This window comes from Macaca fascicularis, chromosome 7, assembly GCF_037993035.2.
Source record: "Macaca fascicularis isolate 582-1 chromosome 7, T2T-MFA8v1.1".
NCBI classification, from domain to species: Eukaryota; Metazoa; Chordata; class Mammalia; order Primates; family Cercopithecidae; genus Macaca; species Macaca fascicularis.
Window position 1 is genome coordinate 174,660,609 of NC_088381.1, and position 15,762 is coordinate 174,676,370.

General features: G+C 40.0%; 1 long non-coding RNA gene and 1 gene segment (V, D, J or C); both read right to left on the reverse strand.

Annotated features, from left to right (window-relative positions):
* Positions 1–15,762, reverse strand: part of LOC107126526 (uncharacterized) — a 444,698-nt gene that overhangs the window by 41,486 nt on the left and 387,450 nt on the right. The gene's annotated exons all lie outside the window — the stretch shown is intronic.
* On the reverse strand, positions 2,783–8,062 carry LOC141407351 (immunoglobulin heavy variable 4-38-2-like). The segment is given in 4 exon segments: positions 2,783–3,110; positions 3,194–3,295; positions 4,354–4,447; positions 8,024–8,062. Coding segments are annotated over 4 exon segments (552 nt in total).

Sequence of the window (15,762 nt, forward strand, 5' to 3'; positions counted from 1 at the left end):
GCTGAAGAATACTATAAGTCAGACAAAATTTTTAACAGAGGATTTTAGACCAGACTAGATCAAGTAATAGAAGAAACAGTAAACTCAAAGAAAGATCATTTGAAACAGTAGAGACAGAGAAGAAAAATTTCAAAGAAAGAAATAAAGAGTTAAAGACTCATGAGTCAGGAAGTACACTGAAAATGAAATTATGCATTGAGGAGTTATGCAAAGATAAGACAAAAGGGGTAGTGAAGGAAGAATGAGAGAGAGACCGAGAGAGACACACAGAGATAGACAGAGCGAGAGAGGCAGAAAGGTTTTTTTAAAAAAGGAGTAGCATAGAAACTTTCTAAATCTGGAGAAGCAAATATTCGTCCACATCCATGAAGCTCTATACATTTCAAATAATGTAAACCAAAGGAGAAAAATCAGAGATAGTTTGAAACCACATTGCTAAAGTAAAGGTTTTTGAAAACAGAAAGAAAAAGAACAGATTTAGCAGATTTCTCAGCAGAAGATTTTCAGGTCAGAATGGAGAGGAATTACATTCGATGATGTATGGTTTAGTGATAGAGATTATTTCTGAGAAATATATTTCTAGTCAATGTCATCATTGTGCAAACATCATAGGGAGAACTTACACAAACCTACAAGGAATATCCTATTACACATAGACTATGTGGAATAGCACAATGTTTCCAGACAACTCACCTGTACAGAGTGTTACTGCACCAAACACTGCAGGGAACTGAAACGCCATGGTAAGTATCTCTCTATCTAAACACATCTAAATATGGAACACCCTTAATGAAAATATGGTATTACAATGTTATGTGGCCACAAACATATATGTGGTCTATTGTTGACTGAAACATTGTTAGGTGGCCCATGACTGTATTCAAATAGCTGAAAAACAAACAAAACTCTGCCAACCAAGAAACTTTACCATGTAAATCTTTTTGTAAAACAAAGGATAGGTAAGACCTTTCCCAGAGAAGCAAAAGCTAAAGGAGTTCTTCACCGCTGGGCCTGCCTTAAATACCAAAGAGTCTCAACTAAGTCTGCAGAATAATGACATTGCTGCATCGGCTCCATTCTGGCCTCTGCCATGTGACACTTTAGTGTGAATTTTCTTTCTACTCTCTCAGGACTTTTTTCTCTCAACTTCTAACTCCATTCTCCTTTTAATTCTCAGTTTGTTGAAAAGATTCATATTTAGATAAGAACATTAAAAATTTTGGAAAAAAAATTCATCTTAAACCCAACAAATTTAATTAACTGTCTTCACGGATGCTCATCTGTTTTTTTCTTGTTTTCCTATGGGATATGTCCCTTGTTTCTACTTCAGTTCAGTCCTTAATTCCATATGCATGAGGCATCCAACCATCACACACCCAGGAACATCTTGGAGGAAGGGACCCCACCATGTGCCTCATCAGCCTTCAGGTGCACAGTGGCCATTCCTTCAGCTGTTGTATGTGCTTTAGGGCTTTCCATTTAAAAGTGTATTTCGCTATCCCCCCAAATAAAGTTCCTGGACTTTAAAAAGTGATGTGGTGTTGGGGGCATTGACAGCCAAATTTCATTGAAAGTGTCTTCTGCCCTTGGTAATTGAGGAAGACTGGGAAGAAGGAAACAAAACTCAGACCTCATGTAGCTCCTCATTTAGCAATACATTCAGTGCAAATTTAGAAAGTTGAAGACATTGAGTAATGTTGGTGTGGTTTTCTGTGGCATACTAAGGAGACAGCAGAAGATGGTCAGTGGTCAGTCTCCATCCAGCTGGTACCCATTGTCCATTAGTTAGGTCATAAGAAAAGATAAAAGACAACTTTTGTGACAAAGCCCCAAGGGCTTCATTAAAACACTTTGCCCAGAAATTGGTCAACAGGGACATGACAAGTTTTTATATTACAGCTACTATTTTTTGCCTACTTTATGTAGAAATCTGAGAGATGTGCCCAGCCTCAGGGGGCTGATTCTCCATCCAGGGGACAGCGCTAACAGAGTTATGAGTTATGTGGTATTAGTCTGTCTGGGTCTTCCTAAGAAGACAACACGGAGTGGGTGGCTTAAACAACAAATATTGATTTTCTTACAATTCTGAAGTCTAAATGTTGAAAGATCAAGGTGCTGGCAGGGTTGGTTCTTGGTGCGGCTTCTTCCTGGCATGCACTGGGGCACCTTCTAATACACTGCGTCCCCACATGGCCTCTTCTCTGCGTGCACGTGAAAAGTGAGAGGTCTCTGGTGTCTCTTCCTCTTCTTATAAAGACAGCACGTCTATTGCATTAGGTTCTCACACTTATGAACATATTTAACCTTAATTGTATCATTAAAATTCCAATATAGATCCATTGAATTTAAGGTTTCAGCATATGAATTTCAAAGAGGGCACAATTCAGTTGATGACACAAACCAAGAGGTGGTGAGAAGCATTAGAATATATGTATTTTTAATCACTAAGGACTAATGGACCATGCAGGAACTTGTAGGAAAGTTCCTAGTAATCGGCGAAACTTCAATTGTAAGAGGAAAATGTGCCTTCCTCCTTTCTTTTCTGGCAGAAGAATGTGAGGAAGCAGAACCACAGATAATAAAGAAGGAGGAGCCCTGGGGACAGCTGAGGTGCTGCTGAGGAGGGAGAGCACTGAGCAGATGAGGAAGCCCCGCCCTCCCTGCACCTGCTCCTGACCCGGCCTCCTGCTCTGTGGGCCCCGCGCGCCCCCTGCTGGTCCTGAGCGGCACCTGCGCCCGCCCCCTCCGCCTCCCTGCAGGGAGGTTTGTGTCTGGGCTCACACTCACTTCCCCTCACTGTGTTTCTGGCACAGTAATACACGTCGTGTCCGCGGCGGTCACAGAGCTCAGCTTCAGGGAGAACTGATTCTTGGACGTGTCTTTTGAAATGGTGACTCGACTCTTGAGGGAGGGGTTGTAGTTGGTGCTCCCACTACTACCACCGATATACCCAATCCACTCCAGCCCCTTCCCTGGGGGCTGGCGGATCCAGCCCCAGCCATAACCACTGCTGATGGAGTAACCAGAGACAGCGCAGGTGAGGGACAGGGTCTTCGAAGGCTTCACCAGTCCTGGGCCCGACTCCTGCAGCTGCACCTGGGACAGGACCCCTGTGAACAGAGAGACCCACGGTGAGCTCTGGGATCAGAGACAGCCTCCCATATCGTCATATCTGCATCCCCAAGACACTCACATCTGGGAGCTGCCACCAGGAGGAGGAAGAACCACAGGTGCTTCATGTTCTTGCACAGGAGGTCCATGACTCTCAGAGAGCATTTCCCATGTGAGCTGGACCCTGAATTTAAGGAACTGTGTGGTGGTTTCCTGTGGGTGCCTAAGTGAGGATTTGCATGTGGGTGGTGCCTTGTTATGGAGAGGTGAAAAGGGATGAGGGAGGCCCCAGGCTTTGGGGCTCACCCTGAGAGGAGGATGCTGGCTGTGCCCTCTGAGAACTCAGTTCTCTTCCTGGGGCCTCCCCTCACCAAGCCCAGAGTCCTCTTCTTCCAGGTAGGGAGATGTGCTCAAGGAGCTGGTCTGGGAGATGAGTGTGATTATGGATCGAAGACAGATTTTGGAATAGGTTCAATGCTGTTCCACCCGTGAAGATTTATATGAAACCAACCAAACATCCAGGTTATCTAAATTGCCAAATCTCCATTCAAAACATTAGGGCAGCAGTTAAATATATTCGTCACAGTGAATTTATTCAAGCCTACATCCATGCCATGTTTATTGTAATTCAGAATATCCATCATGGTTAGAGGGAATATGTCTGTCCCAGAAAGTGCGTCATAAAAAAAATAAAAATCTGAGACCTTCCCTTTTGTGACCGTTTGAAATTTGGGATTCTGTCTGCCATCTCAGGAGAAGGTAGTGGGACGTATCTCCAATCGTGTCAATGTGTGATGCTGAGAATGTGGCCTGACCTTTATACACTTCTGTGTGAATAGATGTAGATTGGGGATCACAGTGACAATTTCAGTCAAAAACAATAATAGGTCAGCACAGGAGCATAGTCTCATCATCAAGATTAGTTCAATTGCCTTTCCTGGGAACAAGAGAGGACATCTGTGAGCCCTCCCCTCTGAGAGCACAAGGAACTCTGGTTCTTCCCTGACAGGTCACGCTTCTGAAACATGGCTGGACAATGACACTCAAGCCCAGAGTCCTCACCCACATATTTATCATGTCAGGTACACCTGTGTCTGAAAGACTTTCTCCTTCATTGAATTCCATGAACATACCTTAGAGTTTGCAGCATTGCAACTTGGGCATTTGACCTTAGTTTGGTGAATTTTGAGTGTACTGGCCACTCAAGCCCTTCTCCAGGGACCTGTCTCACCCAATTCATACCATAGGTGGTAAAGCTGTAACCAGAAGCCTTGCAGAAGACCTTCACTGAGGCCACAGGCTGCTTCACCTCAGGCCCAAACTGCACCAGCTGCACCTGGTAGTCGGCACCGGTGAAGAGGAAACAGGATCGCGGGAAGTCTCACTCGACTCGCCTGGTTTCTCTGTCAGCCCTGGGACTGGGGAGCCCCTTAAGTTTTGCTGCTGACACCAAGAAGAGGATCCTGTAGGTCCTGTCCATGGTAGAGTGTGGTCACGAGGAGGGTGTGGTTGTTGGGTGATGCTCTCAGGGCACAGAGTTATCTGTATTAGCCTCAGTGATTTGCATATTCTTGAAGGATGCTATTTAATAGCCCAATTCCTGACCCAGTATGAGAAAGAGCAAATACATGACACATGGACGACACAGTTGTAGAAGCTGAGAGTTCAAGCCGTAATCCTCTTAGAGGCCATGTGTCCCCTATACATCCCTGAACTCTGTATTGACAGAGCTTCCCCCACTGGAGAACAAGCTCCCCCAGGACATGCACCTCACTTTGAATCCACATTTGAATGAATCAGGGACAACTTGAACCATTTCTAGACCTTAATATGTGAATGCGTTATTTTGGGAATGAGTGTGTTTGTCCAAAAATTGCACTGATTTGAAAGAAAGGAGCTCTTCCTGACCTCCAGCTGCTTACTATTAAGATAACTAGCAGAGTTTGAAATCCCCATTGTGAAAGTGGTTCTCATTACAATATCCAGTTTGATAAATACTCACAATTGAATGGAATATTTATACAAACATCAGAAGTCCTTGTGAAATACTTATATTAGATATTTTTAAAGGAAGTCCGGGGCCCTGAGAGGAACCCCTCCCCAGTCTGCTGTGCACCTGTTCTGGGGCGGGAACCTGTGCTGGGTTTATCCTGAGCACCCCCTGCAACCCAGCTCCTACCCAGCAGGAGCATTTCTGTCTGAACTTAGAGAGTATATTCCTACCAGTGTCTCTAGCCCGGTATAAAGTGGCTGTGCCCTGGCTCAGAATTCTTCTTTCGTGACACAACCTGCTTCTCACACCATGATTTGAAATACTGAATTGGCCTTAGGAACCCCAGAGAACTGTACAGGGAGACCCAAAGAAAAGATCTCATGCATCACTGGGGAACCCTTTCCTGGAGCTCCAGAGGCACTGAATCGTTTGACATATGGTGAACCCAAAAACTCTTCAGGGATTTGGTGGGGGATTCTTATTTTCTTTAGGGTCCTGCAGTTGATTATTGCACCTGAGAATACCTGCAGGTGCAGTTGCACGTGGACAGAAGCCCAACTCAACTCTAGTATTCAAATAACACACACACACACACACACACTGTGGCTAATTTTAACATTAATCGGCCCACTTTTTTCCTTTCTTTTCTGGTATCCATGTCAAGGAAAGCACTCCCTACACTGGCACTAAGGATGGTATGTGTCTACTTTCTGGAAACAGAAGTAAAGAAAACAGAATACAAGTAGACACCTGGGAATTGCATGCACATTGCATTCACCTGGTCTCACTTTTGAACCCTGCAGACGTGCCATGAAAAGTAAATTTGAGGCCAGTGAGGGTGAAATCATTTCCTTGGTGCTGAAGTTGCTGTTGTCAGAGCCTTCAAATTGCTCTATTTTCCTGAACTTTTTTTTATCCTATTTTCCTCCTCAGATAGAGTTTGTGCATTGCCACACTCTCATATTTAATCCGTATTGACTAAACTGGTGAATGTGTGGTAAATGTGTGGAACACGGAAGCATTACAAGTTCTTACAGATGAATCTTAATACTCTGGTGATCTTCTTTCTCTGGACTGTGCCCGATACAGGAAGTCTCCAGGTGTGAAGCTGATTTTTGCTCTTTTATCGATGGAACATCACAGGAAAATTTTTGTAAATGTGCCCCTTTTGGCTAATTGTAGCTATTTTCATGATAAAGGAAGCCTGTAGGTATGGGCTTGTAATGGGGATGGATTACCTTTCCCCACATACATAAGGATGTAAAAACGGGTTGTCTGCCTGAAGAAGGTCTCAGTGTTTTATCAGAGATTTGGTCTCCTGGTAATACAGCCATGCAGGCATCTAAGTGGATTCACACCCTGAGAACCGAGATGTTCCTGGAGGAAAGGGCGATAAGAGTATGGGGTGGGGGGGGGGGCTCCCAGGATCTCTCAGCCTCATGCTAGTCCAGACATGCTCTTTATGTTTATTTAGTTCAGATTTTCATATAACAAATCACACAGCCAGGCTCATTTAAATTATCCATATTCAGGCCATATGGGACCAGCAGCTGAGTATAATAATTACATTGAACTCAGACAAATCTGGTCCTAATCCAATGTTTACCGTAGCTCAGAACATCTGTAATGACTCACTTAACTTGGAGATTATTTCTTCCTTGAAAGAACTGTAAGCGTTGCTGTGGAGCCTCCGTGGGATTGGATTTTTTTGAATCAGCCTGTCATGCAGGGTATTCTGAGTGATGTAGACCTTTACACTTAGATGGCAGTTATTCTTAGTGACATGGAATTGGCTGGCAGCCCTCAATTCAGTTAATTCCTTTGGTTCACCTGAGTGTCTACAAGTATCTGATGAACCTCAGAACTCTTCTTCATGGATGACTCTGAAGATTGTCAATCAACTCAGTGCTACAGACAGGCAGCTAATGGAGGATTTTCAGTCCCTGCCACTGTGAGCATTTAGGTAAATTCCATGTGTGTGCTATTGTGAATAGTGTTGCAGTGAACCTACATGTTTATATTCCTTTAGGTGTCTGTCCGGCTGTGGGATTGTTGGGTCAAGTGAAACTTCGGTTTTAGGTTATTGGAGGGATCACCACACTGCTTTCCACAATGGTTGAACTAATTTATATTCCCACCAAAAGTGTATAAATGTTCCCTTTTTCTTGCAACCTTACCAGCATCTGTTACTACTTTTTTTAAGATTAGCCATTCTGACTGATGTGAGATGGTACGTCACTGTAGTTTTAATATGTGTTTCTCCAAAGATAGTGATATTCAGCATGTTTTCCTATGCTATTTGGCCACATGTAGGTCTTTTTGTAAGTGTCTTTTCATGTCCTTTGACCACTTTTTCTTTCTTGTATGTTTGTTTAATTCCGTGTATATTATAAATGTTAGACCTTTGTCAGATGTATAGGTGGCAAATACTTTACTTCCCATTCTAGAGGTTGCCTGTTTACTCTGTTGATAGTATATCTTGCTATGCAGAAGCTCTTTAGTTTACTTAGGTTCCATTTGTCAATTTTTGATTTTGTTAAAATTGCTTCTATCATTTTCAGAATAAAGTCTTTGCCAGTTCTTATGTACTAAATTGTATTGCCTAGGGTATTATCCAGAGTTTCTATAGTCTTAGGTTTTGCATTTAGATCTTTAATTCAAATATTATTATTTTTTCAATTGATGCTGAAAAAGCATTTGATGAAACTCAACATCCTCTCAGGAAAAAAATAAAAATGGGTATAGAAAGAACGCATCTCTACATAATAAAAAGTTGTGTTCCAGAGACTTTCAGGTAGTATTATAATGAATGAGAAACAACTAAAAGTCTTTTCTCTAAGATCTGGAACGTGACAAATTTCCCACTTTAACCACTGGTAAAGCGTAAATCCTTCTGCTGCCCCCATAGCCGGCTCTTACCTGCACGCGCCACCTACTGGCCTGGTGTTCAAACTGCATGACCTAATACAAAGCCGCTACCACCAGTGTACAGCAGGTGAAAATGAGATTAGCTTCTCAATACTTCTGTGATTCCAGCTCCGCAAAAGACCACGGGCCTGCTCACATACTCAGTATGTTACTACTAAAGCTGGAATTTGGAAAAGGCACAATACTAAAACTATTAATAACAAAATAAATCACACTGAGTAGATGCCCCTCACCTGGCCATTTCCATCAAGGCTGGTGCTTTTGCTTGCCAGGCTGAGTGGCTCATGTTTGTCACCCTCTCAGGAGCTCAGCAGATAACTCAGGTCACTGTGCATTTCTTAGACCAACCCATTGCCTGAGGCAACGGAGAGCTTCTCCCTGTGCACAGATATCAAGCATGTACTCATCTGCTTCTGCCACAGTCAGCTCAAACCTGTAAGACCACCTACTAACGTGAAGGGGAAAGTTACAACCCAATATAAAATATACTGAAACAAATGCATCCCAAATGAGAAACATTTCCTGAGGCCTCCACTATCTAGGACCTGCAGGAGGCAGTGAGCCTGCTCACAGGCCCAGTACATTATTTTACAACCATCATTTCAGAAAGTCTCTAATTAATGACCATCTATAGGTGAGAAACAATTACCGAGTCTTTGCCACTGAGTAAACCAAGACCCAGTAAAAAGACCCACCCAATATGCATGATATTCACATTCTAAAGGGAATGAAATTTTCATTAAAATCAAAATAAGTTCAAAAATAGTAAGAGATAGTTAGCCAATGAAAAGCAAGCAGATAAGCAATTCTGGAAGTATGAAAAAGCAGAATTATAAGACCCCAGATATCACCTTAGCTCTCCAGCAATAGAATCTAAACAACATGATATATTTGAAATCTCAGATAATTCAAAACATTTATTTTAAAGAATCTCATTTAAATCCAAAAGAGATTCGAGAACCAATACAAATAAATCAGAACTACTCAGGCCAGGCATTGTGGCTCATGCCTGTAATCCTAGCACTTTGGGAGGCCGAGGAGGGGAGATCATGAGGTCAGAAGTTCTAGACCAGTCTGGCCGACATAGTGAAGAGCCATCTCTACTAAAAATACAAACCATTGGCTTGGTATGGTGGTGTGTGCCTGTAATCCCTGCTACTCAGGAGGCTGAGGCAGAATTGCATGGACCCGGGAGGCGGAGGTTGCAGTGAGCCAAGATCACACCATTGCACTCCTGTCCAGGTGACACTGCAAGACTCTGTGTCAAAAAACAAAAAACAAAAACCAAAAATCAGAAAAATTCAAGTTTAACTTAAGACTTTGATTTTTAAAAAATAATCTTCAGGGAATAAAAACTTCATTGAATTATAATTAGAAAATACAGTTTAAAACTTGAACAATGGACTATACTAAACTAAAGGAAGAACATCAAACCTAACAGCAGATATTTCAAATTAACTCAGTCAGATAAAAGTGAACAAAATCATTAGGAAGTATAGGATTATGTAAAACAATTGAAACAGTGGTTCGTGGATATTCCTGAGGGAGAAAATTAGTAAAAATTTTTAGAAGACCAAATTGATGAAATAATTGAGGAAAATATCCCTAGTCTTGCTAGAGATTTTCACATGCAGATAAAAGAAGTTCAGAAAACTCCATGACAAGACACTGGAAAACAGACATAACCAAGATCTACAGTCCTCAGTCTATCTAAAGTAAATAGGAAGAAAAACATTCTAAAATTCACAAAAAAGTGTCTAATAATTTATCTGAAATTCTCTTAAACTAACAATGCACTTCTCAACATAAACTTATAAGATAGAAAAGATTGAACTCTCAGTTTCAGACTACTTAAAGAAAAAATAAAGGAAAAAAATTCTATGTCAATAATTCATTTTGTATCCTGCTAAACCAAGCTTCATAAATGAAGGAGAAATAAAGTATTTCTAAGGTAAGAAAATGCTAAGGATATTTATTTACACTAGACCAGAACTACAAGAAATGCTCAAGGGAGTCCTAAATATGGAAGCCATAGGTCAATACTCACCATCATAAACAACACAAAATTATAAAATTCACTCACAAAACTATTACACAATAAAGACTACAAAGCCACTAGTTAATGATTAACATGACAACAGGATCCAAACCTCACATATCACTATTAAGTTTGGATATAAATAAGTTAAATTCTTCACCTAAAATATATACATTGGTAGAAAGAATAAAAAAGAGTTTTGAAATTTATGCTGCTGACATGAAACTCCCTTAATTGGTAAAAAATCAGAGATTCAAGATCAAGAGGGTGAAAAAAGATATTTCATGCAAATGGAAACCAAAAGCAAGCAAGAGTAGCTATGCTTATATCATAAAAACAAACTTTCAGTAAACACCAGTAATTAAAGACAAAGAAAGTCATTACATAATTATAAAATGATTGATTAAAAATACGAGTTCTAAATATATAAGCGCTCTACACCAGAAAACGCATGTTCATGAAACAAATACTATTAGACCTAAGGAAGAACATAGATAACAATACAATTGTGATGGACTTCAATGCCCATCTGACAATCCTAGAGAAATCATTGAGAAAGAAAATCAACAAGGAAACACTAGACTGAAATTGGACTCTAGACCAAATAAACCCGAAAGATATTAACAGAACATTCAATTCTGATGACTGCAGAATATACATTTTTCCCATTAGCAAGGAATATTTTCTAAGATGGATTATATACTATGCCAGAAATAAAAGTCTCAACTTTTTAAAAAATGAATTATCTTGTCAGACCACAGTAATATAAAGCTAGAAATCAAACCCTAGAAGAATACTCAAAACTACACACACACACACACACGAAAATTAAACGTCCTGCTACTGAATGAAATTTGGGTCAATGATAAAATTAAAAAGGATATTGTAACATGCTTTGAAATCTATAAAAATAGAGAAGCAGCATACCAAAACCTTTGCAGCAAAAACCTGTGCTAAGGGGGAAGATTATAGTGTTAAATGACCTCATCAAAAAGATCGAAAGATTACAAATTAACAACCTAACATTACATATCAAAGAATTAGAAAAACCACAACAAACCAAACACACAGTAGAAGAAAACAAATAACAAAGACCAGAGCAGAACTAGATAAAGTTAAGAACCAAGAAATACAAAGAACCAACAAAATAAAACATTGGGCTTTTGAGATGATAAACAAAACTTACAGACCACTAGCTAGATTAGGCAAGTAGACAGACAATTTAAATAAGCAGAAGGAGAAACAAACAAGAAAAGATTACATCTGATGCCATAGAAATATAAATGATCAACATAGACTACTATGAACATCTCCAGGCTAACAATCTAGAAAATTTAGGGTGAACAGATAAATGTCTGAAAACATGCAATCTCCTAAGATTGAAACAGGAAGAAATAAAAATCCTGAAGAGACTAACAAAAATTAGTGATATTCAAGCAGTAATTTTAAAAAGTCTCAACAAAGAAGCCCTAAAACAGATGATTTTAAACGGTGAATTCTGCCCAATATACAAAAAGATCTGCTAGCAATTCTACCGAAACTTTTTCAAAAAATTGAGTAGAGGGTGTTTCTCCCTAACTCATTCCACAAAGCCACTAACAGCCTGATACCACATCCATGCCAGGACTCAAAAAGGAATACTACAGATCAATATCACTGATGACTATAGATGTAAAAATCCTCAACAAGACACAAGAAAATGGAATCCAATCACATATCAAAAAGATAAAATGCCACAATCTACTAAGTTTTGTTTCAGGGATGCAAGGGTGGCTCAACATTCATGTATCAATAACTGTGATCCACCACATAAACAAAATGCAAAACAAAGAAACATGTAATCATGTCAATAGGTCCAAAACAAAGAAGCAATTGATAACATTTAGGATTTCTTTATGATAAAAACCCTCAACAAAATTAGAATAGAAGGAAAAAATACCTCAAATGAATAGAAATTATATATGACAAACTCACATCCAACATTATACTGAATAGGAATATGTTGAAAGTATTCCTCGTAAGACTCAGAACACATCAAGGATGCCCACTTTCACCACTCTTAATCAATATAGAACTTGAAATCCTGACCAGAGTAGTCAGGCAGGAGAAAGAAATAAAGACACCCAAATTGGAAAAGAGAAAGTCAAATTATTTTGTGTTTGCTGATAATATGATGTTATACTTAAAAAACTAATATTCTTTAGAAATACTCCTAGAATTGATGTATTAATTCAGCAAAGTTTTAAAATGATGGAAAAAACATACAAAAGACAGTACTATTTTTATACACACGTAACAAGCAGAGAACCATAGATGCGTGGAACAGGATGGACATTCCAGAAATAAAGTCACAAGCCTGCAGCCAACTGACTGTGACCAACTAGACAAAAAGCATATCCTGGGAAAACGTCACCTTGTTCAATAAATTGTGCAGGAAAAACTGAAAGGCTATTTGCAGAAGAATAAAACTGGACCCATATCTCTCACTATGTGCAAAAGTTAAGCCAAAACCTATAAAAGACTTAACTGGGAGACCTGAGAGTCTGAAGGTTGTAGATGAAATCCTAGGAAATGTTTTTCTGGACATTGTCCTAGGCAAAGAATTCATGACTATGACCTTAAAAGTAAACAGAACTAAACCAAAATAGACAATTTAGGCTTCATACAAATAAGAAGCAACGCATGTATCAGCAAAATAAAAAAATCAACAAAGTTAACAGAAAACCTACAGAATGACAAAAAATATTTGTAAACACTACGTCTGACAGCTAATATTTGGAATGTGCAAGAAACAAAAACAACACAAGAAAACACAAATAACCTCATTTTAAAGTGAGCAAATAACCGACATTTATTTTTCAAAACAGGAGACAAAAATCATCCACTAGCATACGAAAAAATAATCAATGGCATTAATCATCACAGAAATGCAATTTAAAGTCACAATGAGAAACCATATTAGACCAGTCAGACTAGCTATTATTAAAAAGTTAAAAATAAAAACTAAACTGAACAGAAAACAGATGTTGGTGAGGATACAGAGAAACAGTAGTGCATATACACTGTTGGAGAAAATGTAAATTAGTACAAGCTATATGGAAAACAGTATGGAAATTTCTCAAAGAACTATTAATCGAACTAATATTTGATTCTGCAACCCCACTACTTGGTATCGTCTCAAAGGAAAGTAAATTTTATATTAGACAAATGCCTGCATTTATGTTGATTGTTGCATTATTCACGGTAGCACATATTTGGTGCCAAACTCAGTGTCTATTACTGAATGATTAGATAAAGAAAACATGCTGTACATGTCTATGTACATATATATAGACACACATATACACCCTCGCAAATACACTATATATATTTGTGAATATATATGAATACACATTTAATTACTACTCAATAACAAAAAATGAAATTATGTATTTTACAGTAGCATGGATGAAACTTTAGACCACCATCTTAAGTTAAATAACTTAGAAGAGTAAAGTTGAATACCACATGTTCTCACTTACGTAAGTAAGAACTAAATAATATGTACACACGAATACAGAGTGTGGAATAATAAATATTGGAGACTTGGTGGTCTGGAGGGTGGGAGCAGTGTGTGGGATGAGAAAATACTTAATGAGTACAACATACACCATCCAGGTGATGACTCCCCTTAAAGCCCTGACTTCATCACTGAACAATAAATCCATCTAACAAAATTGCACTTTCTCCCATGAATTTATACAAATACAAAGATAAGTGGATGCATATTCCAAGTTATCATTAACCCATATTAGAATGTCTTACATATACAGCATTACAACTTCTTTATTTGGAGTGTTCTATTTTTTTTTCACTTAAAAGAGAAAGGCAATCTCAATTCTCAGGGTAAACACACTTTGGAGAAGCTGTTGTGCAGTACAGGAAGGCAGCTGTCCCATCAGCAACAAGAGGCTTTGTGTTTGGGTCATGTTCAACCATCTACTGTTGTTCTATAGTAATCTCTGGGCGCAACATTGACCCCTGCATTCTCCTCCATTCTAAGGCACTCAAAGCAAAGTCCACTTTTACATTAGACATTGTCCAAGTCCAGATTAACAAAAAATATTAAGCTAAAGATAAAGCTCAAAAGCAGAGCCCCTTGTCACTATCCTCCCTCATTTCAGTTGTTTTAGGGTTCACCCTCCCCACATCACCACCTGAGCCACCTTCTGGGTGGATAGAGTTTGTGAAGCTTCGTTCTGTCATCGCAGCATAATTGCCCCCTTAGGTAGTGCACGTGAGCTCATCAGCCAGAAATGAGATTGGCCAAAATCTGAGGTCGGCGCATTGCCACTTCCCTGCAGTCACTCTCCCAGATGTTCACTTAATTCTCACAAATAATAATTGCATATTTAGGCTGATTCTTATCATTTTATGTTTCCTTATGTATCGATTGAGCCAGCTCTATGGGAGTATGAGTTATCATTTCTAAATTGCATTTACCTCCAGACATCTACTTCGGTTCAGCTGCTGTCTCAGATCAGGTAATTCTGTTTCCACCCAGGTATCAGATTCTGTCACTTCACACCTGAATATTTATGTTTCCAAACAATGCTTCAGCCACGTGTCATTGATTCAGGGTCTCTCTAGGAAATCCTTCTTCTGATACAACTGCATTGAGAGGTTGCATCTGCCACCCTCAGGCTCAAAACTCAGTAAAAACACAGGACTCCTGAGAACTGTCATATTCACAGGAACAGTTTATTACAGCAAAATGATACAATTGATAATACATGAAAAAAAGGCACAAGGAGTGAAGCCCTGGAGAATCCAGGCACAAGCTCTCAGGGGTCCTCCCACAGGGGAGCCTCCTGCACATGTGTAATTGTCCAGCTGTGCTGTAAGATGACATGTGTCAAGTGTTGATACCCAGGGGAGTGCCCCGAGCTTTCTTGTCCAGGGCTGTGTTTTGGGAATGAATCATAGACTATGGAACACCTGGGTAACTGACCACAGTACTCAGACAACAGCCCTCCCCAGCATAACAACAGCAGGCACTCACTCTAAATCCCTGTGATTAAACTCGTACCGCATGTTCCAAGGCTGCAGACAGCCACAGACACTGTTATCAGGTGGAATATTTTATGGACTTGGACACCTCATCCCAGGAGGTAAGAGAGAGCCATAAATGAAGAAAAGTTTTCTTTTAAAATTTTTAGTTATTTACTTTTTTAGGAATGCGCAGGGTTTGACCAATTCAGGCCTGCTGCCCTAGACATGCCTAGACAGAAGACACAATTGCTGTCACCAAGAAATCCTACACACTGGAGTGTCCACGATCAGCTCCCCCAAAGTCACAGGTGAGGAAGGTGACACAGGCAGTCTCAGTAGATCCAGATCACAGATCTAGACAGGGTTCCTGGGGAAACTGTTAGATGGAGAAATTGCTAAGACTCTGAAAGGAAACCAGCCCTTAAGTTTCCTGAGCAACTTGCCCCAGAACGAACCCTGTGCTCAGTGGGTCTTGAGTGCCGTCTGCAGCCCAGGCCCCTCCTGTCTTCCTGCAGGGACGTTTTTGTCTGGGCTCTCACTGACTTCCCCTCACCGTGTCTCTCGCACAGTAATGCAAGGCGGTGTCCTCAGCTCTCAGCCTGTCCATTTGCAGATACAGGGAGTTCTTGGCGTTGTCTGTGGAGATGGTGAATCGGCCCTT